Source organism: Ruditapes philippinarum, unplaced genomic scaffold (genome assembly GCF_026571515.1).
Source record: "Ruditapes philippinarum isolate M1 unplaced genomic scaffold, ASM2657151v2 ctg817_1_1_1_1, whole genome shotgun sequence".
In the NCBI taxonomy this organism is placed as follows: Eukaryota; Metazoa; Mollusca; class Bivalvia; order Venerida; family Veneridae; genus Ruditapes; species Ruditapes philippinarum.
This window is the reverse complement of record NW_026861697.1, coordinates 68808-96438: the sequence shown is the minus strand read 5'-3', so window position 1 is coordinate 96438 and position 27631 is coordinate 68808. Positions and strand designations below refer to the sequence as shown.

The 27631-nt window shown below is 29.9% G+C and overlaps 1 protein-coding gene across 1 annotated transcript; it reads left to right on the top strand.

Moving 5' to 3' along the window:
• Positions 1-401: 401 nt before the first annotated feature.
• LOC132716547 (uncharacterized) lies at positions 402-26877 on the top strand. Its single transcript, XM_060699845.1, has 3 exons — positions 402-863; positions 19656-19837; positions 24214-26877. The coding sequence occupies exon 3, from the start codon at positions 24468-24470 to the stop codon at positions 25506-25508; it is 1041 nt and encodes a 346-aa protein (XP_060555828.1). The 5' UTR covers positions 402-863; positions 19656-19837; positions 24214-24467; the 3' UTR covers positions 25509-26877.
• The last annotated feature ends 754 nt before the right edge of the window (positions 26878-27631 follow it).

The window sequence follows — 27631 nt, the reverse complement described above, 5'->3', positions numbered from 1 at the left end:
TACTATCGGGGATTGGTATTCTATATTATGAGTGTATGAAGTGTTATTTCTTAACATGAGACATTGACAGAAGCACTAAATAGCAATAAGATGTTAATTAAAGGATAAAAGCATAAAAGTTACGAAGCATATAAAAATATAAAATAAAACAAAACAGGCTATATTCATGGAAGAATGTGGTTGAGACATACTCCTGTATAATATTGTAACTTTGGAACCGTCCAAAGGGAAATTATTGTGTAATTGAATAAACTGCATAGCGCATAGCGAGACTTTCCTACAGAACAATCTCTAACATAACAAAGTAATGTAGCTGTGATTGAATATGTGGTTATTCTGCTTTTGACAATCACGCCTAACAAATAACGCTGCAGCCCCAAAGTGACTATTTTATAAAGATAAGAATCATAATCGCTGATTGTTTTGCATAATTAATATAATTATGTAAATACTGACATGAATGTATACATTACACATCATGTGAAATTTTATTAAAAAAGTATAAAAAGTCATAAAGTACTCAATAACGGTTTGAACGACATTGTGGAATTTATTTGTTCAAAACAGTCTTCTTATAATATCTTCCGTGTTCTGATGTTCAAATGTGATAAGTGATAATAACAGTGACATGTGTCAGTGGTTGCTACGAGGATTTGAGTTGATTGACAACGAGTCAATTCTAATGAATGAATCTAACATATTCCTGTATTGGATTTTACAAAGCGTGAGCTAATTCAGCGGCGACAAAAGATATTTAAGAGCTTGGCACATACTGGTCGCAGCAATAATGCTTGATGACGGATATAGTGTATGTTCTCACTAATATATCTCTTAAATTGTTATAAAAAACTGGATTTGAAAAGGTAAATATTATTTTTTTGATTACGTAATTATTTTCCACTGCTCTTATATTTTACCGGCTGGTATGTAGTAGTTTTAACAATAGTGACTAGAAAATTTAATAATTTGGCAATTTCATTCTTCAAGAGGCATTTTAAATTGTTTTTTAGGATATAGAATACAGATATAACAATTTAAATTTTTATCGAAATTTAAGTTTAATCTACGCTTCCATAAAAATTACTTTCAAACCAGTAATTTCTTTTGTTAATTGTTTCATAGTTTAAGATTACCTTTATTTTTATCTGTTTTAGGATAATTTTTTTTTTTGTTAAACAAGTGTAAGTGTCTGATTTATATATAATCAAATTACAAGCTAAATTTCTGATATTTCATAAAGTAAACATAAGATTCCCCATAATTATTTCTACATTTTAAAGTTTTTACATTCTATTAAAATGTTGAAAACATGAACACATATTCTATATTTTAAGCCCTTTTTGCCATTTATACAATACGACAATCATAATTTCAAGGTTGTAATTGGAGCAATTTGATGAATGAAATTATTTTATATTTTACATTTTAATACAAAGTAGGGAGGGATTAACATCTCGTCAATATATATTTTATCTATTAAAATCGTACAATATAGGCTTCACAAGAACATTCATGTCATTTTAATTTGGCGTTTTGATTAGCGTCTTATTTTAGGACTTGCGTATATAATCGCTATTTAATTCAAGTAGTAAAGACACCGTTTATTCTTGATATCTAAAATACACCTTATTCTTGATATCTAAAATACACCTTGTTCTTGATATCTAAAATACACCTTATTCTTGATATCTAAAATACACCACGCAACAATCTGAGGAAGTAAGCCATACAGTATCTTCCTGACATTAGTCGCATGCAGAGATAAATTTTATTTATGACGAGTAGACGCTGCTAGGAAATTACTTATGTCTAACCTCTATTTATGTAACCACACGAAGTATAAAACTTATTATTGTTTCGTTAAAATTGCCGTTGACGTCACCGAGACTTTTTTGCAACATGAATGAATCAAATAATGCCAACTATCTAAACAACATTAAATTCAAAAGAAGGTTAGGAAAAAGATTCATATTAAAATTTTATCTTGACGGTTACACAGGGATACATTTAAGTGAGTTACAACGACAACCTTTTAATTATCAAAACAACGAACACGCACATACGTACATATCAATCATAAAAATGCATTTATCTATTACACTATACCAAACAACACGGCTATGGTCTTTTTTATTGACACAAAATGTTGCAGAAATGAAATGCATTGTTCCGCAAGTCGTACCGGAAAAAATAACAGGAATGGCATGCATTAATGAAAATATCATTTTATTGAACTAGTGATTTCGCGTTGAATACTGTGAATAATTTATAAACGGTTTTATCATTTATGGACCTTTAACAGTAACATGTTCATAGCAGGACACTCCCCCGGTATTATAATTGCTTTTTGACAAGTGTGACGTATATTTATTTCTTCACTCGTCACATTTAGTAAGGAAATATGCTTATGCATAATAAGTTTAAATTAGTTCAGGAAATTCTTTTTTAAAAAATAAAAAGATAAAGGATTGTAAAAATCCTTAATTCATTTTGTGTTAAAAGTCAATTCATGTTAACAACAACAGTACAAATAAATTTGAAAAACAACATTACAAAAGCGCTGGAATTTGGACCATTTGAATTACAAAGCGATTTAAAGTTTGTTATTATTTTATGGCAGATTTTACATGTTGTTATGGCTAAACTACTAGTACTGTTATGATTAATTTGCATGAGATGAAACGTGAAAAAATGGGATGGCTCTAGAATTAGGTCAGTAATTACAAGGTTAAGCACAAAGAGCTTTAGTTGCTGTTTGAGTTTGTTACGCCATGAGATAAATCAGCAAGCAAGTATGTGACTAGTTTAATCCTGATATAACTTTACTTTAATTAGTAAAAAGGGAGGGCTTGAATTTCAAAGAACTTTGTGACTGATATAGATTCGTTATAGAACTTATTGTGGAAAATATCTAAAGCTTTTTATTATTTGATATTGCGACAAATACTGTTACTTTCATTAATTACATATTCATGATGTTTTTTGCTTTTAAATGAAAAATGCGTGTTGAAAATATAAGTACATGGTTTAAGTGATCCACCTAAAAGACGTACACATTTAGTTGTGTCAATTATTCGTGCCATGTTTGTAATAGCTCAAGGAACTTCAGCTTTGTAGGTCAAATGGGATCAACAATTCTCATATTTACTTAACCAAAAACGTAATGCCAGTCTAAAGAGCATTTTGAACTAATTCAGTTATGCTTAATTGGATGCAAATTTGTTTGTTGCAACATCAGGTTCTTTTGGATACGCTGTTGTTTGTCCTTATGTAGAGATACGTGACATATGTTTTCGTCTACGAAAAATAATGTATGTGAAAAATGTTATTCTAGAACACATAGAAAGGCGTATCCAAACAAACACAACCCACTGCAGATATGCATGCAAAGTGTGACATACGTGAGTTTTGAAATGACATTGGTTGACAATTGGGGTCGTATGTATCACACGTGTGACAAATGTTATCCTTGCCTTGTGCCTTTATAATTTAAATTAAAACTAATGCAAGGCTAAAAAAGCAAACAATGGAGAATTGAATTTCAATTTATTGTACCCTGATTAAGTTAATGTCTTTTTTATTAGATTTTGCATAACAGCACAAGAGATTAATGATATGATCTGATATAGCCGCCATAGGGGGTGATTATTTTATATGATAAGCCGCCGGAGAGATTTATCATATTGAAAATATTTTAATGTTTAAACAATATCTGCTAGAATCAAATTAATCCTAAGTCATTATTTTAACAGAAGAAGATGGAGTCTGTTAAAAGTTTCAGGAAAATATTATTATCACTGTTGAAACCAATCTTAGATAAAATGTAAAAATTGAAAGGAGGATAATTGCGTTTACCGGAAGCTTTCTCGTATTATTAATCTGTAAATGATTCTTTGTTAAATATTACACTTAAGGATGTACTTGAGCTTATCTAACAAATTAATCATTGTAAAAAATACAAATTTCAAATGCTACAAACAAATAAACCACACATTTTGCAAGTTGAATATGTCTAGAATCAAGTATCAAGTTTAATTATATTTTACGGTTTCTGTCATACCAAGTTATTTGCAGAAATTATCATCTGTTTTCAAAAGTTTATCCCTTTGCTGATTTGTCAATTATGTTTAAAGCAAAGACTAGGCATCGGAATTCAGTAATGAACCAGAGTAGAATGGCAAATCATTAACTATCAGACATTTCTCTATTAGATGTAATATTAATCTTTAGCCGTTTCCCCTTGCGGAATATTTCAGAAGAAGATATAATGACTATTTTGATGATGATCAATCCGATAAGTGCTACAAGTATTGTTATACAATACTCTCACAATAGGTGCATTTTACAGTCAAAGCTTCTATCATTAAAGGGCAAATCTGATTTGGTGTATTTACTTCTCTAAAACATTAATTGTCTAGATGTGCCATATTAATCAGACAGATGGATATAACGCCAACTTGGTCACGTTCCAAGGATACTTCACTCTTAACATCGGTTTTATAATGAAATAAACCTCCTTCTTCATTTATTCAAACATGACAAGGAAAGAGAAGAAAGGATTTAGAATAATGTTTCAGACAATTGGCATGTTCTGCTCTTTTAACTTTTTTGTTGATGTTGTTATTTTCTATTTATCAATACAGTCTTTAGCAATTTTGTTAATTATACTTTTTGTAAAAATAATATCCAAGTAAATCAGGAACCATGTTTTCATTCTTCTCTTTGTTAATGCCGCTTTAGCACTTGTAAGAACGTATACCGTGTTTAATAAGGAGGTATCTAAACTGAAATATCATTCGGACTGTTATTGATAAGGTGAAAACTATAATTGTAAGATATAGTGGCCCACTACGTCCTTACTCATTCCATATGTTTACATTCCACTGGCACTGCAATTTATAGATAAACTACTATAACTGTACGAAAATTATGCTTATAATATATATGTACACATACAAATGTACCTACACAGTATGTTGGTCTTATTAAATAGATATCTGGAATGATACAGTGAATAAATATTAAACAAGTACAGTGTAAAATGTTAAGAAAAACTATGAAAACCAATATTGCTTTTAGTTTTAGTACTTTTAGACTAAATGTCAATCGATCTTACATTGGTTAGTACGATTACTAAAATTATTCACAATTAAGTGTGTCTTTGTTAAGTTGAAATTATGCAGTGAGGTTATTAAAACTGTAACATAACGATCGCCAATCCCAATTCCATGTCATTGCATCTGTTTGAATAAAAGATATCATATGTGCTATATCTGGCGTTTTATATGAGTAATTTAAAATATACCAAACAAATGATAAATATGACATGGCAAGGGAGCTAGAACAAGTTAAATTTAACTTACCGAAAATGTCAACAAATGTTAGGTCGTTTTCTCAACGGAAATGTGAAAACGTAAATAATATTCGCTTATGCGTATTTCCGATCTACGTTGCAACTTTTTTAAAACATAATATATTGAAATAAAAAACCAACATTATTTATAGTGCACCATCGCAGGATTGTTGTGGAATATATCTGTTGTTGCAGACGTGTCCTTTACTTGAATTATGATATTTGTATATCGGCATTGCTAAAATGTTTTGATCACATCTTCAACTACGAAAACTAACACGTGGTGATTTTTGGAAAATAATGAACGTCTATTTCTTTTACTTCACATGGTCGTTCAATGTTTTCTCAGATAATCCAAACGGGAAATTAAAACAAATGATGACATTTCAGTCTTACATACAAGATATTAGACAACACGACGGTGCTTTATTCCAGTGAAAAAAGTAAAGCGTTTCATTGTATAAGAGGAACGATTATTTCACAAGAAGAGGGTACAAAAGCTTAGAATGCTATAACAATAACATAATAAATACTTAAGTTCAGATCATATGCTACATGGAGTAAATAAATCAAGTAATATTTATTATACGCCTTTCGGTGGTTTATAGAAATATATCAGTGATATAAAACTGGTAATTTCACTGATTGAAACAGTGAAATTACCTCTTTGATAATTTCACTGTTTTGAATTTAAGCCCCTTACGTTGTTTCAGTAAAATACCAGCGTGCACAGTACTGGGTAACAACGTAATGACGTGACGTCGTAAATGACGTCACGTTGTATTATTATTTGGCGCGCTTTCATTCAGTATTAGGTTTAATTTCTTTTTAAAACGTTTCTTTGCATGTAATAAAAAGAAAATTTATTTAATTTAGTGTAAGATCGAAATATATTTCACCTTATGAACACCAAAAGTTCATATTTCACTCGTGGCTGCGCCACTCGTGAAATATACCTTTTGGTGCTCACTCGGTGAAATGTACTCCGATCTTACACTGAACTAAACAAATATCCTCTATATCAATCACCATTTGGTCGTATTGTGATAATAATAATATCACAATCAATTTTTTTTGTGTGCACATAATGTGTATTTGACCTTCGTTCATGTATTAACAAATGACTGTGAAATAAAAGTTATCTTATAAACCCCCTTTATCAATTTTGAATCGATCTTGAATCGTTTAAGATGTTGAAACATAAAGTCACGTCTTTTCGCATTTATTTAAAGTTTGTTATTAACATCTAAATAATGAAATCTAATAAAGGAAACCCATGTCAACAATAACATTTGAAAACTTTAAAACCAAAAATATATTTTTTTTTCAAATGCTTTCATTCAATTTGAATTTAATTTCAATATTATTTTCGTCAACATTTCCGAAAAGAAATCATAAACTTTAATATGTTATCATCATGGTTACTCGTAATAACAGAGCGTTACATTTCAAACGCTTCATTAACTGTAAATTAATGTCGATGTTATGAAAGTCAACCAGAAAATATCATGCCTTTATTTGATATCAAACTCTTTTATATGTTACCGTCTTTTTACAAAAAGATATTTTTGTGTTCAATTAGCGTAAATAGTTTCTGATAAAGAGACTTTTTATAATACATATTGTCCTTTAATTGATGTGGTTAGTGGTGGATGAACAAACATTTAAGTACTTAAAATGTTTGTTTTTATTTTGATTATAACCTCTGTGTTTCAGTATAATTTATGTTCATTCAAAAACTGGTATGTCTATCATTATAGCAGCACATACCTACATTGGAACGTTATATATGATGGTTGATCAATGATCTCCTGGTTGAAATCGCTGCATACCTTTTTATATGACGTCTATAGTATCAAACAAATGTTTTATCTCCTTTTGCATGCAGTCTTCCTATTCATTCTGTCACAGAAGTCGAGACAAGGAAATTGTGTTGTCACAAATCTTCTATGAAAGCAAAAGAGTGATTGCCAAGCTGCACGATATAACACTTAATATTTTCTTTGCTGACTTGCTTAAAATCTTTTAGTAACTATAGTCAATCATATTGTTAGACCATGTACTTTTCATTAAGTTTTCATTATCTTTAAAATTAAATAAAATGCCGTTTTAGGAGATTAACGTCTTAAAGTTCTGGTTCGGTAAAAGTGTTTGGTTTTATACATGTACAAGCAGAGATCTTGTGTTAATAGCAAATAACGTGATATAGCAATGTTTGCCTCTTTTTTAAAATATGTTGTTTTTTTAGATTAGATTCAAGAAACGAAATGAAGGAATGACATTGTTATCATACATTTATATAATATGTAAAAGGTTTCTATGTGAACTTTAATACGTAAACTATTTATGTAAGGCCTAATCATAATAATACAAAACGTATATACTACATGAATTTATTTGAATATCACACCACTTTCAAAACATATTTGCCGTGTTTAATAATTTGTTTCGTGGTCTATTGTCGTTTACGCTCGCTCACTACGTGTTAGTGTCCTGTCACAGTTATATTATGCTATCAATTGTTGGAATATCTGTATGTTCATTTGCATCAATTACAATATTGTGGTTTACATTTACAGTATTCTTACCACTAGTTTAGTTGAGCAGATTTTTACCACTTTAAAATCATTCGAAAAGAGTGAGAATATCTTCAATAGATCACTGAATATCGTTGTCGAAAGTTTATTCTTTCGGATTAACTTATATTTCTTATGCGAACCATACAAAAAAACAGTCTACACATCCATCCGTTCCTCTGACCTGCACTGTTCTTTATACAGTCGATTATTATTTTGATTTCTTTTCCTAAAGAAGATTAATAGTATTGTCCAGATTGCATGATGGACAAGTCCATTCCCGATCTTAAGCTTGAAAATAATTATTAAAATTTGTATCACTAAAATTGTGTTACGCTGTGAATTTATTACCGTTTTTTCTGTTTCTTGTTGTATAGAGGCCATCCAACAATCGTGTCTATTCATATGAAAATGAAATTAGACCCTCCTATTATCGATGTGTCACTAATGTCAGATACATATAAAGTAGTAAGAGCAATGTATTCATTATGCAAATATGTCGTTTGCTGGTTTTTTAAACAATAGCACGCAACAAACATAGTTTTGAATGACAAGTTTTGCGAACAAAAAAGGGGTCGTTATATACAGCTCTTATTTAATTATTTAAAATAAAACGTACATACTTCTTTGAAATGTATGTTTATTTAAAGAAAGAGAACTAAAAGCCATTATTGCTTTAATATATTTTCTAAATATTTCTTGACTTCGAATTTCATTGGTTTGATTATAAAACAGGAAGTAATACGTCAGCTTCAAATTTCATATAAAAGACGTTGTGCGCATGCTGTGTCGAAAATTTTAATCAAAACATTTAACAAAATACAACAATAAGTTATCAATAGATAGTTTATTTCCTCAAATGATGCCTATTACATGTCGGGTAAAATCCTTCCACAAGGAGTAGACGATGAACGGAAATAGCTGCTGTCATACATCTATTTATGGAACCAAATGATATTAAATAGCCTAACAAGTCCTATAAATATACCAGTAGAATTGAATACATTATAAACATGTTTATAAAGACTTATTGAAAAAGTGATAATAATATCATGTTACATGGAGTAAAACAAAATAGTTTTGATTACTTTTGTACTCGGTTGCTTGTATCAATTATTTACAAATTCGAAAATTAAATTCAGTCATCTTTTGCAAGTTTTCATCATTAGCATCTCTATTGAAGTAAGGAAGAAAACACACATATCATCTGTAATTGTTTACTTTTTCTTTTTTCTTTTATTGAATTACATACAATTTATATAAATCATATCAATTATAGATTTGGATAATATCAACACCAATACCAGACGCTCAATTCTCTTATAAGTTGAAAATACCACGACATTATAGACACTGAACGTCATGACCAAAAGGCTATGGACTCACATTGAAATGACATTAAAATACAAATTGAATAATAATTTGCATAGCGATCAGAAAAGGTATATAATACAAAAAAGTAAATCTATAATTCGAAAATATTCCATAAGAATCGCATAAATCCTTGACAAATACGACAATTGATTAACTTTTAATCTAGTGCTAAACTACTCTGTAATTCAATCTTAACATCTAGCTAAAGAAAACCAAAACCAATAAAGGAATTGTCATGTCATTGGGATTAATGAATGGTTTCCAAGGTAATGGTGGGATTTAATATTGTTATCATCAAATAATGAGTTTCTTATACCCTAAAGACAAATGTTCACATCCGCAATTAAAACCTTTCTGAAATATCTTACATTTTTCCTTTGGGCACAAGGCTTGACAATATAAGCAATGACTTTCGATTCGTTTTAAACTTGACTAAGTACAACACTTTGTCATGATTTTAACTTCCACAATAAGACAAAAATGATATATGCATGCATATCGTTCTCATATTTACATATCCGTTTCATTGCTAATGTATATTTATCATATATTATACTTTTATGAAATATAATATGGAGCAAATATTTATTTTATTAAATTCTCCTTTCTATTTTGAAGTAAATGTTTTGAATTACATTTTTATTTGTTCATTGACTCCAGCATTTTATCATTTTTAAACACCTTATAGATATGTGCCTAAGCACAAATACTGTCCTTATTATTGGCTATGCCAGTATCTCTTTCAATCATTTCAAGATATTACTGTGATTATAAAAATTCAAATTATCTAGTAGTCAATTTAAATAAATCTTATTGTATACTTAATTTCTGCAAACTGTCTTAAAAACTGTTAAATCCTGTTTTTCAGTACTCGACAGTTAAAGACTCTGAAATCGAAATGTTAGCCAACTAATTATACTCCACGTCCCACTGTTGTTAATCTTTAAAACGCCAACCTATAATAAAATAATGATCGGTAGGCGTAAATCGATACAAAGGAATTAGTTGAAACATATAAGCTCATTATTGAACAGTATTTATATCAAATAGTTGAGAAATGATTAAACCACTGTCATAAATATCAAATATGTAATTATGTAAGGAACGACATAAATCCTTTAGAATGTTAGTTCATTGAAAAAGCCTTAAATGTTTAGCATACAGCCAAAACCAATTATAAAATAAAAGTTTTTTTCAATATTAACTTAATGGCTTAATGTTGTAGGTGCAAACAACTAAAGGTTATCTGAATGGGTAACAAACACCAGCTATGTTCCAGTTAATGCAAAAAGGTTAATGTTTTAAACTTCAAATATCTCATATCTTAGAGAAGTTTACCAGTCTGCAAGAACACTTGATGCCTCTTCAATTTGCCAGTCCAACAAATGCCTAGAAAATGCAAAATGCAAAATCGATGCAAATGAATTTATATTTAGTTGGATAGTTTTTTTTTTAAAAAGCGGCAGTGTCATTTCTTTGGCAATGTCCTTTAGTATCTAATTAGCATCTATTAATATGTATTTTAAAGAATAAAAAATTTTATCCTCGAAACATGGGTCGTAAACATTTGAAAATAGATAAAACCAGAACTGATTCAATTATCAAGAATTGAGAATTTAGAAACCCCTTGTTACTCTTAACCATTGATACGGGCTAATTGCGTAGAAAAATCTCAAATCACTATTCTATACTTATTAAATTTGTTCCTAAGAGAAATCGGGATTATAAAAACAGAAAACCAAAGTTATCTTTTATTGCTTTTTTTCTCTTTTAAAACGCATTGCATTGCAATAAAATGATTTAAAGATTAATAAAAGCCATCTTTTTACTATTTTGGAGACAATAAAATCTCATAAAGTATGACAAATCTTGCAAAATATGGTTCACGAGATTACATCCTCAATCAAATCCATTTTTGTAAAGACATAGTTGAGGTTAAAAATCAATCTTGATAATGCTCTTGCAAAAAGGTTTTGTCCGTTACAATGACTCATTTTGTATGGCATTTTTATCATTCTTGTTCCCGGCGTATTTTCATTTATTTTTAAATATTTATAACTGATATAATTACAAAATACATTTCAGTTATTATGTTCACGAATATCATCAGTATGTCAAATAAATTCTTAGCTCCATCACATAAATCATTCTTGTTACTAGATATGTTTGTACCACAAGAGAGTTGCAAGAAATTCATTCTAAACAATTCTTAACAATGAAATCATACTAAATTCAGTAGCTTTTCTTCCAGTAAATGTGAATTATATTTGATATCCTGGCATACCGAGGTGATGAAATTCATCCGTTTTAAACAAGAGCTGCAAGGAAATTGGTTATGTCAAAGTCCTATTTATGTAACAACACGATACACGACAGCTATTATTATATCTTATCTGAAATGGTTCTTTAATTGTTTTGTTATTTTATGTAGATACACGTATATACTCGTACATAGAACATATGAAAGAGAAATGAAATATAGTCAATAGTGGACATTTAAGGGCTGCTCCCTGCATCATATTTGAAAATATTAAGATTGTGCAAATGGTATATATAGTATTTGCAAGCTGTTATTAACATCGCCACCAAAGCTCATAATATTAACATTGTTCTTTAAACTGATTAAAATTGAAACTCTATAACCCTGTTCATTCACCAAGGTAAAGAACAACAAATCACATAAAAACATAAATGAGTTTTTTTTAAAAAATGTTCCAATATTATTTCATTTTGTTTCCAAAATCAATAACTAAAGATGTTGTTATAGATTGTCTAATAACAATCATATAAAGCCCTTTTTTCTTTTATCCTGCATAATTTGAACAAATTGTATTGTTGTTATTGTTAACGTTGTGAATATAGGCAAAATAACAGTAGTATGATGCATGACTTTGAATATTTGCGTAAAGAAAATTTAAACATAACTGATCCTAAAAGCTTTGCTAAATGTTTGGTCGAGTTTAAACGTGTGTTTACTTTGTTTAAACATATCGATTTTTACATGTATACATGTATCTGTAAAGTTGAATTAGTTAATCTTAATTGATTTCCTTAGGAACAGTGTTTATTGATCGTTCATAAAGAAAAAATGTCTTCGTTACAATGAAGCTGTTGAAAAAGATCAGCAGCATTTAAAAACCTCATTATTACACTATACTCTGAGAAACATTCAAAGTCAAGAAAAAAAGACACATATGACAGATAGTAGGAGAAACTCAGGAATACAAACATACTGCTTTGGTATATTATGTCTGTATGACAGGCGCACTAAGAATTAAGTCTAAAAAGATATCGAATGATGTGTTTCATTCATTTTCAATTTAGTTACCAATTACTTTTGACATTGTTTTCTAATCACCGTCCATGATTACTAAGATTACTTCCTTGAGATACTGCAAGCACATCCGATGGCTAAGTCAGTTCTTATTAAAACACCTTTCACGAGACAGGGTGCAATAATTGAAGCAAAATCCTTTATCGCAAATTGCATATCTAAAAGCATCTTTCAGAATAATTACATGTACAGTGACAACGTTGTCTAATCTCCCCTGACTTAGCATAATCCGTAAAATACGTAAAAATGTATACAGCCACAGATATGAATTCATCAACGAATTTTGAATATTCAAAATCATATTCACGATAAAGAATAAATAATGTTTGAAATTAATGTTCCCTCCAACCACCATATTTCCGAAATAAAGACAAACAAATGAAAAAAATTACTAAACTTGTAAATTGTATGTAGCACTTGGACAACCGGCCGAACCGGTACAATATATTCACATTAATTTACATCGAAAGTTAATGAATACATTATTAAAATTGACTATAAGACTATTTATATATACCGTTTATCAGAAATGATCTTATATCAAAGTCCACTGAATAATTACCCTTATATTACCCTAAAAATACTTTTGTGTTTAGCCGGCTACCGAAAGCTGAATGAGCAAAATACACTTACTTATGATGCACGAAGTTTAAAAGTGTTTAAATAATACTGGCGACACCTATCGGACATATATATTGGATAAAGGGAAGTTAATTTTCTACTAATTCATTACATTCAAACTTGGAAAATTACATTTTATATATTTTTACTTTTGAAGCAGCTCCATTGAATTTCAAGAGAATACACGTCAATGTTTGCTGACAAGGATATAAATTAAAATTGATTATACTTCGCAAATAGTAATCTTTCAAACTTCCAGAAAACAAAAACATAGAAATAAGAAACTTTTTAATAAACCAATGATCGGATATCGTAAGATATTCACAAAAAAAAATGAACGAAAACAGAAGATCAGATATTTCCATCTATTACTATCATATGAGCCGCGTCACGACAAAACCAACATAATGGGTTTGCGACTAGCATGGATCCAGACCAGCCTGCGCATCCGCGCAGTCTGATCAGGATCCATGCTGTTCGCTATCAGTTTCCTTCCTTGTTATAGGGTTTGTAAGCGAACAGCATGGATCCTGATCAGACTGCGCGGATGCGCAGGCTGGTCTGGATCCATGCTGGTCGCAAACCCATTATGTTGGTTTTGTCATGACGCGGCTCATATGTACATCAGATATATTCAGCTATGACTAGGATCTATAATTTAGTAATAAACCTCTCCAGCTAGGACTATGATTTGTAAGTCAGATATTCCCAGCTATGCTATAACTTACATATATACGACACATATTTTCAGTTATGAATAACATCTATTAGCTAAAGATTGCTAGCTGTGATTGGCATATAAAAGTCTAATATGTCCAGCTATGACTTACACTATAAGTCAGATATTTCTAGCTATGACTGACATATGAAAGTAATATATATTTAGCTATGGCTAACAGAAATAAGTCAGATATCCCGCTATGAAAGGTATATACATGTATTAAAGCTAGACTTTCTAGCTACAGCTGCCATATATAAGCCATGAATGACATATATATAAGCCTGATATTTCTAGTTATGTCTGACATTTATAAGTCTGATATTTATAACTAAGACTGATATCTATAAAACCAAAGTTGTTGTTTTTAGGAAACGAGGGCCAGTTAAAAGAAATGAACATTTCATTTATAATGATGAACAGTTAGAAATTGTTGATGATTTCAATTATTTGGGAATAACGTTGAATTACACTGGTACTTTCGCTTTAAATATAAAATGTCTAAAAGGCAAAGCACTTAGGGCGATGCACACATTGTTAAATAATATCAAAAGATATAACATTCGTCCGGATATTTCATTGCAACTTTTTGATGCATTCGTAGGATCGATATTAAATTATGGTTGTCCTATTTGGGGTTTACTAAGTCTTGTGAATTAGAGCGTATTCATCTACAGTTTTGCAAAACAATCCTTGGTGTAAAACAATCGACAAGTAACGCAGCTATATATGCAGAATTGGGTCGCTATCCTTTATATGTATTTCGTTTTATACATATTATTAAATACTGGGTCAAGATTATCAATACGGATAATATGCTATTAAAATCAGTTTATGCACATTCATTGGCGCAGTATTATAATGGTAGAAAGAATTGGGTTTTCCATGTTAAAAAACTGCTTGATGATTATGGTTTTTGCTCTGTTTTTGTAAATCATGAAAACATAAATTTCAAATTATTTGTAAATTTGTTCAAGAAAACAGTAACGGATTGTGCCTTACAGAAACTATTTGGAGATATTGAGAAAAATGAAATACTGAAATCCTTGTACATACATTTAAAACCGAGCTTTGGTATATCGGATTACTTGATTAAAATAAATTCGTTTAAAATACGTAATAGCATAACTAGATTGCGCGTGTCGTCGCATAATTTATTTATAGAATCTCTTAGACATGGGCGTAATCGAAAACCAAGAAATGAAAGATTATGTTATTTCTGCGGTAATGACATAGAAGATGAATTTCATTTTATAATCACATGCAAAAAATATTCTGACCTGAGAAACAAATTCATACCAAAATATTATGTGAAAAATCCGAGCATGTACAAATTTATTGATTTATTAAGTTCTAAAAAGAAAAAAGTCTTGTTAAATTTGGGAAATTTTATAGCACAAGCATTTAAACGCAGGGAATTAAATCAACCGAATCTTCAGACATAATTATAAAAATGTTATCTTGTTAGTAATATTACTTAATTTCTTTTCATTCTCCATGTTTTGTTAATGCAGTCCAAAGATGTAGTTTTATCATTGTATGACACTTTGCTACTAAATAATGTTAACTTTGATGATTACGTGATGTTTAATTATATTTGAACGTATGTATTTTGTGACCATGTGCATTTTGTACACGTCTTATGTGAATAAACTATCATAATAATAATAATATCTATAAGTCAGATAATTGAAGCTATAGCTAATATTTATAATTATGGCGTTAACAGCAACAAGTAGCATATATTGATATGTGATTAACGTTCTTTTATCAAGTTGGAAAAATCATCTTGTCGGTAATTTAATTGTTTTGTTAGATCTGTGGTATTTGTAATCGTATGTATCTGTACCTTGATAAATATCAAAATTTTCTACAAGATTCAGGTTTTCAAAATCATATACGGAATAAGATATTCCATTAAGAGTCAAACAGCTATTTGAGACAATGACTCAAATAAATACTGATGTAGTTATGAAAGGTAATGGTCGGTTAAAAACCCTAGAATGTCTTTTATCACCCCCACCCCTCTCAGATAGTTTAAGAAGTTGATAACGCAGTTACAGTCTTTTGGTATTTTTCTTTATAGCAACGACACACCATCAGACAAGTATTTGATCTTTATAGTGCTACAATAGAGTAATTATCATAGAAAATTAAAAAGATGTTTGATGCTAGGTATAGCTACGTTTTATTGTTATTGAAATTAAGTACTAGTATTCTTTACTTAGTAATGCTTTTTTATCAGAAAATTTTAACTGAACTATTGGTGATTTTTATTGAATCAAAATTAAACTAGTAAGTAAATATTTGGTACACCATTTGCAATTAGTAACATATTATCATAAAACGTATGCCATGTAAACAAACTGTGGGCGTCCGTGACCGAGATGTTAAGGTCATTGACTCTCTCACCTCCGTAGGTCGAGCAGCGCAACCGTCTTCGGATTCCTCCATGTATAAACGCTTTCTAACTAGCTTACGGAATATCGGTGGTTTTACTCAGGTGCCCGTTTGTTTCTGAAATAACGCACAGAGGGGCACCCGAATTCTTCAACCACAAGTAAAGCTTGGAAAACAATAAAAACAATGGTTGTGAAACACGTAAAGTATGCCTTTTCTTTCTTTAAGTAAATAATTGGTCATTATCACAAAAAAAGGAAACAGATTTCGTTTAAAAATAATAACGTGGAAGGAAATGTATTGTCAAAAAGTCGTTACTTTATACAGAGGTAACGTCTAACGTGTCATTTGTTATCATGTGTAACCATTTCTGGTTGATACAATGAAATTGCTATGATTTTCAGTTGTTTTTTTTCTTCACCTTTTAAAATTCAAAAGTTACAAATATCTTACACTAGGTAAATTGTGTCGTCATATAAGTAGAGTATTGTAGACTGAGAAGTATAACCAGATAATGAGTGTATAATTTGTAGGAAACATAAAATGACTCATTTAATTTTAAAATAAAGATTAAGATAACAAATATGTTGAGATACATTTTCTATTTATACCTAGTATGTTTAAGTTAAAGCAATTTTTAAAAGCTAAAACAAAATCAAGTGAAGTGTCTTAATATATTCGATTTTAGATATTTTTAAATAAGGAAATATGTTGAATAATACATAACATGTCAGTCATGTATAATACAACTATGAAAAGGAAAATCGTTGTAATTTTAACACATGACTGTGTTTATTTCTATTGTTTGTACAATTGTGTATGTTTGTGTTGACACACACTGTCATAGGCCAGTTAATTAAACAAAAATTATCTGCAAAAAGTCATTAACGACATGCCAGTAAATATTAGAACATGGCTTTCACCTGTTAGAGTGTATTTGTATTGTGTATGTTTCAACACATTTATTAAAACCTTTGTTTGACATTTCCTAACAACAACACATTACAATGGTTTCGAATTCGGAATTGTACACGTCATACAATTACCATGCATATGACTTTTTTACAAGACCATGCGGGGTTAATTTTCAAATTAAAAACAAATTGCCTATTCATTTTATTGAACGTTTTATCTTACTAAAATGCAATTTTGATGTTTTTAGATATAATATAGTTAAATGTAACCCAATATTCCCATGATACCAAACGCAAAGATACAAATCGTACAATTATGTTACAAAGTAATGTATATGCAACATTCATTTTAATCAGCAGTTTTCAATGTAAAATACGATATTTATAGCAACACATGGATGGAAAATAACGTTCACATCAATATGTCACAATCAATCATCACTTTTCTCTGAAAAAAGTTTTATAAATAATCAACAGTGAAATTGAAATTCAGTTCCAATAGCTATATAGAATTACCGCAATAACGATGATTTCTTTTCAAACATATCTAATTTTATTTCCCATATTTCGTAGTCTTTGTCATACTTAATGTGATGGCATTGTCCTGAACGTTTATGAGTTATGGTCGTTTTGATTAGAATCAGACAATGGAATGAATATTTCAAAGCTCAAATATGATCATTTCGATAGGACGTAAGAATTTAAACTATCTGTCATGTTTTCAAACGTAAATGATACGGTTGTATCAAATATGTTGTCATTTGAAACGTTTCTTGTAGTATAATGTGTTTTATGATACTGTAGAACCTTTAAAGTGCTATTTTGTTTAGAATATTTGCATGTTAAATTTGATACCATAAAAGCTAATGTTTTCACAAGGCAACGTTCTGTATTAATTTTATTAACTGATTAATGTTAATTGTCAATAACTGAATGTATATTACAATTGTTCATTTTTATATGAACACAATTATATCATTATAAAACAACTGCATTTTTATGACTACAAAAATAACTTGATGCGGCACAGGATTGATTCCTCGTGTATCTTAGAGAAGGATTAATTGTTGTGTAAGTATAAAGGTATAAAGGTGAACTTGTCCATCTTAAACGATTTTCTTCTGTGAAACTTTTGTATTGATTACTCCTTTCAAAATAGGGACAACAATTCAATACCAACGCTGTAGGTTAGTGCCGGATTAACAACATTACAACGAACCTATTGATAATAGACTTACCAAGGTTATTTTTAACGCATAAATTGATAGATTAATAGCAAGACAGTACAAGAGTACTTACAAATGCGGAGAACATTTACATCATTGCTAGTTTCTCATACATTTTGTGCTTAAACAAAACAATTACAAATGATTATAACAGAGTTTTAGTATTGTTTCTAAGTTACACTATTCATTAAATATTGTATTAGTATTGTCACTCCCTGAATATATTTAAGACGTTTAAAATAAATCTGTCTTCAACTTTGTTAAGTAGCAACCCTTTAATTTTTAGATGGTCTTATATTAATTATGTCATAAATTGCATGTTCACCTACCTTGATAGATACCAATAAAATGGCAGACTGATTAATGATGTTCACGAGTCTTCCAGTTGGAATTATTCTGATGTTTACGTTGTAATGTATTGTGTGTGGATATAAGTGACAGCTTTATGTGAACGAGTGTGAAGCTATTAATGTCTTTATCCCGGCAAATATTGCAATATTGTTATATGGAAATCTATATATAACAAAGAAACATATAGCTATAGGTTTTATACTGTCACAAAAGCCGAGACAAGGAAATTATGCTGTCACAAGTTTTGCATTAATACACCTGCTGATTGTCAAACTAAGAATAAATTAAGCTCGATAATTAAAGTTATCATTTTCAAGACTTTCTAGAGTAGTGACTTCATCGTATTGTAGATATTTTGTAAAAACTATATTGTTATCAAGTTTAAAAAAACAAAGGCGTTAAGCATTAATTCCTAAAACAGTATTTACTAGATAAAGAAATAAACCGTATTAACTTCAGTTTCATTTAAATGAATTAAAAGACAGTCGCATATAAATATCAAGTATACTTAAATTCTTTGGTTTAAATGTTGGAAAGTCAGATTTACTTTATGAATTCAATTACACAAAACGTAATGATCTATTTTAACAGATAATCTGTTTAATATAATCGTTCACATTAAGTTTGACTAAAATGTTTCTTATTGTTTTTCAAAGTGCAGGTTTAAAATCATATCATAAAAGAAATAACGCATTTCACGCACATTTTAACATGACTATGTTTTAACCAGTCAAATAATCGTGATTATCCTGCAAAATATATTTATTCAACTTTAATTCATTTTACAGCATTTCAAAAACCTCTCACAGACGTCGACGAATGAAACTATTGGATTTTATGTAGGCAATTGCTATGTAAAACAAGGAGCTTGAAGTGTAAAGTCAACGGCAAATCAAGTAGACGACGGATATAGTAAAAACTGTGACGGAAATATATCATAATTGAGAAAAGGATAGGATAAGCAACACAGGTAATAACATTTTATAATGTTTTATCTTGACGCTTATATCAATAATGGTATATGCAAAAGTGCCTTAACATAAATTGTAACAATTTCTGAATATTATAAATTTCCAACTGGCGCAAGTTGCGAAAAGAAATCTGGAAACAAAGTGGTCCCTCGGGAGCATTAATCACAACAAAATTACATGAAAATTTCAGACTGAATCTGTACATGAGGGATCATGAATAAATGCAAAGTTTACTTTGTAAGTATAAGACAGAACTTTTAAAAATTAATAATTCTAGAACTTTTTTCTGACAGATAAAGAACTCGTGTGATGAAAGTGTCATCGGGTTGTTGTTCGATATGGTAATTCAGATAGTAAATACTTACGCTTCATAAAACAAGTACAAATAAAAGAAATAAAAAAGCAAAAGTAATAAAGATTTTTCTTATTATATATTTGCATGTTATTAAAAAGTAAGTTAAAACAACAAAAGTCCGCTGTTAATTGATAACTGATTTATTATAATCAAATTTACCCAAAAATTAAATAGTAAAATTATCCAAAGTACAATATCAAGTGTAAATATCTTGACTTTAAACTAAACAGTCTCAATACATTTTAAAATATAAAAATATATAGAGGCAAATTGTTCAATATAATTCACTTAAAAAATGGCCCCCACAATTATACTTATTCGGGGCCAGAAAAGCTTGTTTTGCTTATTCAATCGATTTTTTTTTTGATATTTCTTCCAATAATATCATTTTGGTAAATGAAGATATTTTTTCTTACAAATAGACAAAATTGACTTACGTAATGGCACATCGTCAATTTGGAAAATGGTCTGGGTAATGTAACAATCAAACGTTAAATAAATGACCTGCTGTCTAAGAGATTGTAATAAAAGTACAATTTGGGAAGAAAGCAGACATCTGATTGATATTTTATTTCCTCTAAATTCAATATACAAAACAAGTTAAATATGAAAGATACTTTACGATATTTCAGTTGCAGAAGTGTTCGTCTCACATAGTGTTTAATTTTATCTTGTAAATGTTTTCATTCTTTAGATGAAATGAATACAATTCGGATTTTGTTTAGTGTTTCATTTAATGTATACCCTTAAAATTCGTTTTTCCCTATATCGTATTTTTGTATGCGCTTTGAAAGATTTGTTTCAATATGTTCTCCAATATCGAAAGTCTTTAAGAGATATCTATAGCAAATAGCCTAAGATTCTGTTATTTTAGAACTGACTGTTATTTCAACATTGTATCATAGTTTGGGGACCTTTCTGATGAAAATGCGAGTTAAATCGTATACATATACATGCACAGTTCGTTAACTGGAGTGCAGGTATTAGTTACCCGCACTCCTGAGCACGCCAATTGATTGGTTCATTTTTGCTGGGGTTTACTTATTGTGACGACAGAGAAAGGAAACGCGACAGAAATATGATATTCAGATGCTCGTTCATTGGTTACTTTTTTCTGGGGTTTCATATTGCGACAACAAGGAACGTGTTTTTATGTTTGACTATGATACAAAAGAGAAAGAACACCAAAACACTCGGCAATCTGATTAATACTCGGGGGCTACGCCCCCTCGTACAAACCAAATAGCCTCGTGTTTCGGTGCTCTTTCTATTAATTAGTTCAACTTCTACCAGGCCGCAATAAAAGGCATTCCTGTTCAAATTATCATGCGTGTAATAATTTCTGTTGTGAGATTAATCAGTTTCATTCCTTTCTTGTTAAGTATGTTGGGCACAATGATATGTCTTTATATTTTCATACATATTTTCATACGAATATATTGGAAATAAACATGTGAAAAATCTAGACTGATGAGTATTTTATTTGTTCTGTTCCTTTCTTATCATCACACACATTTAGTTCTGAAACGTTGTCTCTATTATAACATATTTTCTGACATAACAATCATTTTCTGGCATTAGAAACACGGCTAAGTAATGTGTCGGTTGTTGTATATTACTCAACTTATTTAAACTTGCTTGTTAAATTCCTAGGCTTCGCTTTTTCTAAACAAATACAATGAGAACGGACTGGGAACATAAATAACAAGCTATAGCCAGCCATTCATATTCACATTCATAGCCGACCTGAATATTTTATTTAGCACGTTTGTTTTGAGGGGAAAATCACATTGGAACCTTACAATAGATACCACACCTTTCACTGTTATGCCTGAAGATATTTTGAATGGAAATTTCTTAATCCTTAATTTAATGTTTATCAGTTATCCGAGAGTTATATGACAAATCGAATTTAGTTTTTTAGCGGAATTCATTTTCTATTTAATGTCATTTTTATCAGTATGCCATTAATGAGCAATAATCAGTTCTGCTGGTATTAGTAGATTACAAAAATACAGTAGTATGATCATCATTAATTCTATTTGAATGCAATTTAATGATAACTGATTACATTTGTTTCCATCTAAACTATATATAAGTAGCCAATTAAATTATTCTTGATCAATATACTGTTACAATTATTAAAAATACCGAACTTTATTTGACATTTAATTTTGAATGTAAGAGTCCTGTAATTACGAAAGTATTTTCAAATCTGCTTTTGAAATGTGGAAAAATGTTTCTACGCAGGCTGTCATTATCATGAGGTTCGCATTGTTTTGGAAACAATAATATACATGTGTAATTTCATTTTTTTCCCGTAGAATATAGCCAGATAATTGCTATGATATATAAGTTACACAGAAAATCGATACAAATCAGTCGAGTTATGGTGCTATAACACGCATTGCTTCACGTCATGAATAAATAATATAAAACTAGTATTTACATTTACATGTACCTCGAAATTGTTCCGATATGTTCTAATACTAGTTGTATTTTATTGTTAAAAGAGATTTGATAAAAGAAATATAAACTCTTTCAAATAGAAAACCATTGCAAACATTTGTTTTTAAAAAGCCGATACTCTAAAGAAATAGAAAATTTGCTTGCAAGAATACTAATTTGATATATTAATCTAGTAATTCTACTACATAATATTATACCACAGTACAGATAAAAATTAGAGCACCAATGGACAATGAAAAACTTGCTGAGAAATGTATTTAATTCTATTAATTAGGTAACAATAAAAACATCAATTTTATTCCGAATCTGGTGTTCTTATTACATGTATGTATTTATATTTTGATATAAATTATTTAAATATCAATCATCATCTTTGCGTTTCACCGATATCGATATATGAGTATATCTGTTTTCCAAGAAACAAAAATCTGCTTTGCAATGAACGTGTTTACATCATCTATGCTTTGCCAAGTAAAATATAAATACAACAAAAAGGCTTTTTTGTATTAAAAAAAGAGTTGTTTTCTCAGAAACTAGTTACCCGTATCTTACAATGTTGCAAAAGTGGTCTCGTGTGCACTTAAAATATAAACAGAAAAGTACAAACTTCAACAAAGAAAACTGTTGCATATGAATCACTTGTTTTAACTTTTGAATGGGTTTGAACCGACGTTTGATCTGCTCTTAAGATATTTTAAAGCTATATATTTTTATCCCTATTGCACTGTTAAACATTGCTTTTGTTGATTATTCCCTCAATAAACGGAAGCACGCCGTTTATTGACAAGTTCCTTCGAATAATTTCTGTAGAATTTTAATTGCTGCCATGTCAAGCGACCTGTGCGGATATAATAACGCAAATTCATCTTTATTGCTATTTCCTTTCAGACAAGCATTTCAAAAGGTTTACGTTTATGCATGATGCTGTAAACGTACACTAATCCATCTAATATAAGAACGATATCGGTCACTGATTTTACATAAAGGTTGACATTTTTCTAAGTTTTTAAGATATCGAATCTTCTACAAAGCATTAAGACAATATAAAAACCATTTTCATAATCACTGCTTTTTTAAAAAAGACTGATTTATCGAAACATCTGATGATGTAGTAAAATTGCTGTTTGTATGATAAGAAGATTTTTTTCATAATAAGCATTAGTTACTCATTTTCTGATATTGTGTAAGGATATAAATTACAGGAAATCAGAATCATTGTTATTGTAAAGAAGATTCGGAATGTTTTAAAGAAAAAGATCAAATAGCAACTTGCATAAGAGAAAATGAATTTTTTGTCAAATAGCAAAATGTATTAATGTTTTTTAGTTGTTTTATTTCAACTATGCAAGTATGTCAACTATATGAATAAAATAGCTAGTCTGTTTGATATTTATTTGCAAACTGATTTAAGTATACTACGGCTACATAAATTGTTACAATGATTATATCTTGTTCGAGTTTGATACTCGTAGCTATAATCAACATTAAAACTTTAAACTTAATACGTGAGAGAATGACACTGAATTTAAAATGATTCTTTTTTCTTTTCAGCTCCAACTAAAAGTCGACGTTGGCGTGACAAGTCATCAAACAAAAGTGCACTCATTAAAAAGCAATATTGTAAGAACAGAAATTGGCCAAAAAAGTTAATTTGATTACAATTTGATTAAAATACAATAATTTTGTTTAAATGAGTTTATTTTATAAATAGGCTAGTGAACAGCTAGATATATAGCGAATGTATCTGCATAGTTTCAAAGTGCCTTGTGTTTAGTGTTCTTAAGCAATACCGTACATCAAAGAAAATGGAAAATCAAACATATTTGATGTATCATAATTATTCAAATGAATCAAATATTACATTTATTTTAGATCATGTTCATCCTTCGCATCCAGTTTCGGAATTCATTTACAACTATATTTGTCCGATTTTTGTTCCTATTGGAATTATCTGCAACCTATTGACATTCATTGTACTGCTAAGACCACCGATCAACAATATCTCAGTGTCAGTTTACCTTAAGGCGTATAGTTTGGCTGCAATGCTCACGTGGACACTCCTGATAAAGCTGAACTGGGTTCTTGACAAAGCAGAATTACGCCACTTTAGTAGAATGTCTCAAATAAGCTGTCGAATTTGGTCGTTCTTGACTTGTATTGTTACATTTTCTGGATTCTGGTTCATAACAGGTGCAGCAGTGGACAGAGTGTTTATTCTTTGGACACCTAAAAGAGCACAGTGTTTATGTACAGTGTTCATGGCAAAAAACGCAGTCGTTTTTATTATGATAGGTTTAACTGCTGTAAGCATACACTCTCTTTGGATGTACGATATGTCGCCAAATCAGGACTGTTATTTTGTAAGGGATGACTACTTCAATCAACTTTGGTTGTGGACGTCAGGTTTCTTGTTAGGATGTTTGCCTTTAATATTACTGTTTACTTTCGGGAATTTAATGATAATACGATTTTGCCTTAAACATCACGGCAGACAGATTCCGGATATATCTAAAAATGAGATGGATGTTACATACACTGTAATGATCATTTCAATTACTGTTTTTACATGCGCCATGCCATCGAACATCTTACACTTTATGCATATCATAGACATGGAAAATGGGAATCGACTTACACTCCTTATGGAGTTCGCATCCTACATTTCATGGATATGTTATCTGTGTGTTTTCTTTGTGCTCATAACCCGATGTAACGTATTTCGAGATTCTTTGAAAGATGCTTTTAATGATTGCATGTCCCGACTGCGAAGGAAACGCTCACAAATTGAACTAAAGTCATTGAAGCCAGAGTACAATCAAGTACCATCAACATCTACAAGTGTCTAATTTCTAAAGGAAAAACAGCTTTTGCTTGTTGCATTGATGTATAGTAACTGTAATTTATTCCCTTTAGCAGTATTTATTCGGAAAGCAACTGCAATGTTTGCCTTCTTTTATGCGTTGTTTTCTATAAACTGGTCCATTCGAGTCTCATTCTAATCTTCATTTATTATTAATAACTAATCACATGAAATAGAAAAATAGAGTTTAAAGTAAGGAGTTATTTCAAAAGCATGTGTAAGTTGCTAATCTGAGACGTCAGCACAAACAATAACTTAGAAGCCTATTCATGCATATTATGTGTCTTCAAATGAGGTAATGGCTATTTGAACAAATGGACACAAACAAGCATAACCTAAATATCAGTCCATGGTTTCCACTACATTAACCTCAAAAGTAAACATTTCTACGAAATTTCAATGCAGCTATATAATATTTTAAATTTTATTGCGAATTAAAAAAAGATTTTCTTTTGCATAATTGATAAAAGGCAGTCAACATTTAAATAGTGGTGCTGAAATTGTTTTTACTACTTTAATCAACATGTCTATTGTTATTTCATAGTATGGCAAATATCTACCTTTTGAAAATGATGAACACATTTTTAATATTCAAGTCATATTATTATAAATAAACTTAATAGGTACTAGTAAACAGCCACAATGCTTTGGATTCTTTTGATGTTTTATCCTGCTCATTTTGTTCAATATCTTGGTTATAAAAAGGAATTGAAGCATTTTTTATGCTCCTCGAAGGGAGAGCATATAGTAGCCGCTTTGTCCGTCCGCATTTTCTTGTCCGGGATATTACTCTGAAACTAAAAGAGGATATAAAAAACTATGTAGGTAGATTGATCTCATTTAGTAGAAGAGCAGTACACTGTTTGCTTAATTTTGAGTTATTGTCTTTTTTAATTTTTACACTTTAAAAATTGTCCAAGACATAAGTCTGCAAGCACAAGAGGCATCAATAAGAAACTGAGTAGAAACTTAATCTCATTGTGAAGAAGTGCACTGCATAAAAACAGTAGCCTTGACTAATTTTGGAGTTTTAAATTTTTTATTTTTACATTTTGAACTTCGACCGGGACATAACACTGAAACTACAAGAGATATTAACACGAAACTATATCCATGTGTTCAAAACCACTTCGGGGAGCATCACACGGTTCGACCTGTCCTTGTCTGTTGGGGCTATCTTTTATCTTTATATAAAAAATCTTTGTTTTTATTGTTTGTAAGGAACAGGATAGAATTCTTATAAAAAATCTCTTCATTTCAATTATATGCTTGTATAAAATGTAAATATTTGTGTATATATTCATTTATTCTTTTTCAGGAACTATATTTTGATTACATTAAAATGTATCAAATGATGTTTTCTTATGATTTTTTTAATGATCTTGCCTTAAAAAAAGATAAAAGTATATTGGAACAATTTTAAAAGTTTTGATTTGCATATTCAATACGAAATACCTTTGAATATGTCAATCAAAGCAAATATGAAAATATATATATTACATGACGAACGGATACTATAGACAATTACCCATTAAAAAAAAAACCTTTTATTTTGAGAGGAATATTGGAATACAATTACAAACAGCAACAACAGGATCAACATAAGACACATGTTAACATTTGAGTCATTATTTAGATCAATGTACATATTTTGAAACGTAGTTAAGTCTGATTTTGTTTTTAATTTTATGATCTTTATGAATATATGTAAATCATTCAGAAAGGGGAATTTAAGTAGAATTCCTACAGAACGCCCAAAACCATATAAATTGAACATGCGGTAGACTGAGCTGTTAATAGCGGTAGTGGTAATTGCAAGGCTTCTGACGTTCACCCTCTAGCGTTTGCTTAAACAGAAACCCGCACAGTGTAAAACCTATAATTTTTAACTGATTTTAGTATTTTCAAATATACTAAGGCAACATGATCATGACACTGGTCCTTAATCCTTTGCTGTGACTAAATGGCCTAGTGATTCATATTTGTGATATAGGAACAACATAGTATTCTGAAAATAAGTGATTTTTTGTAAATTTGATAGATCAAATACAAAATTATAATCTTGCTCCGGTTCGTAAATATTTCAGGTACAAATAAAAAAAAAATAAA

Coding starts and splice junctions, on each gene's coding strand:
- LOC132716547 (XM_060699845.1), top strand. CDS start 24,468: ATGGAAAATCAAACATATTTGATGTATCATAATTATTCAAATGAATCA.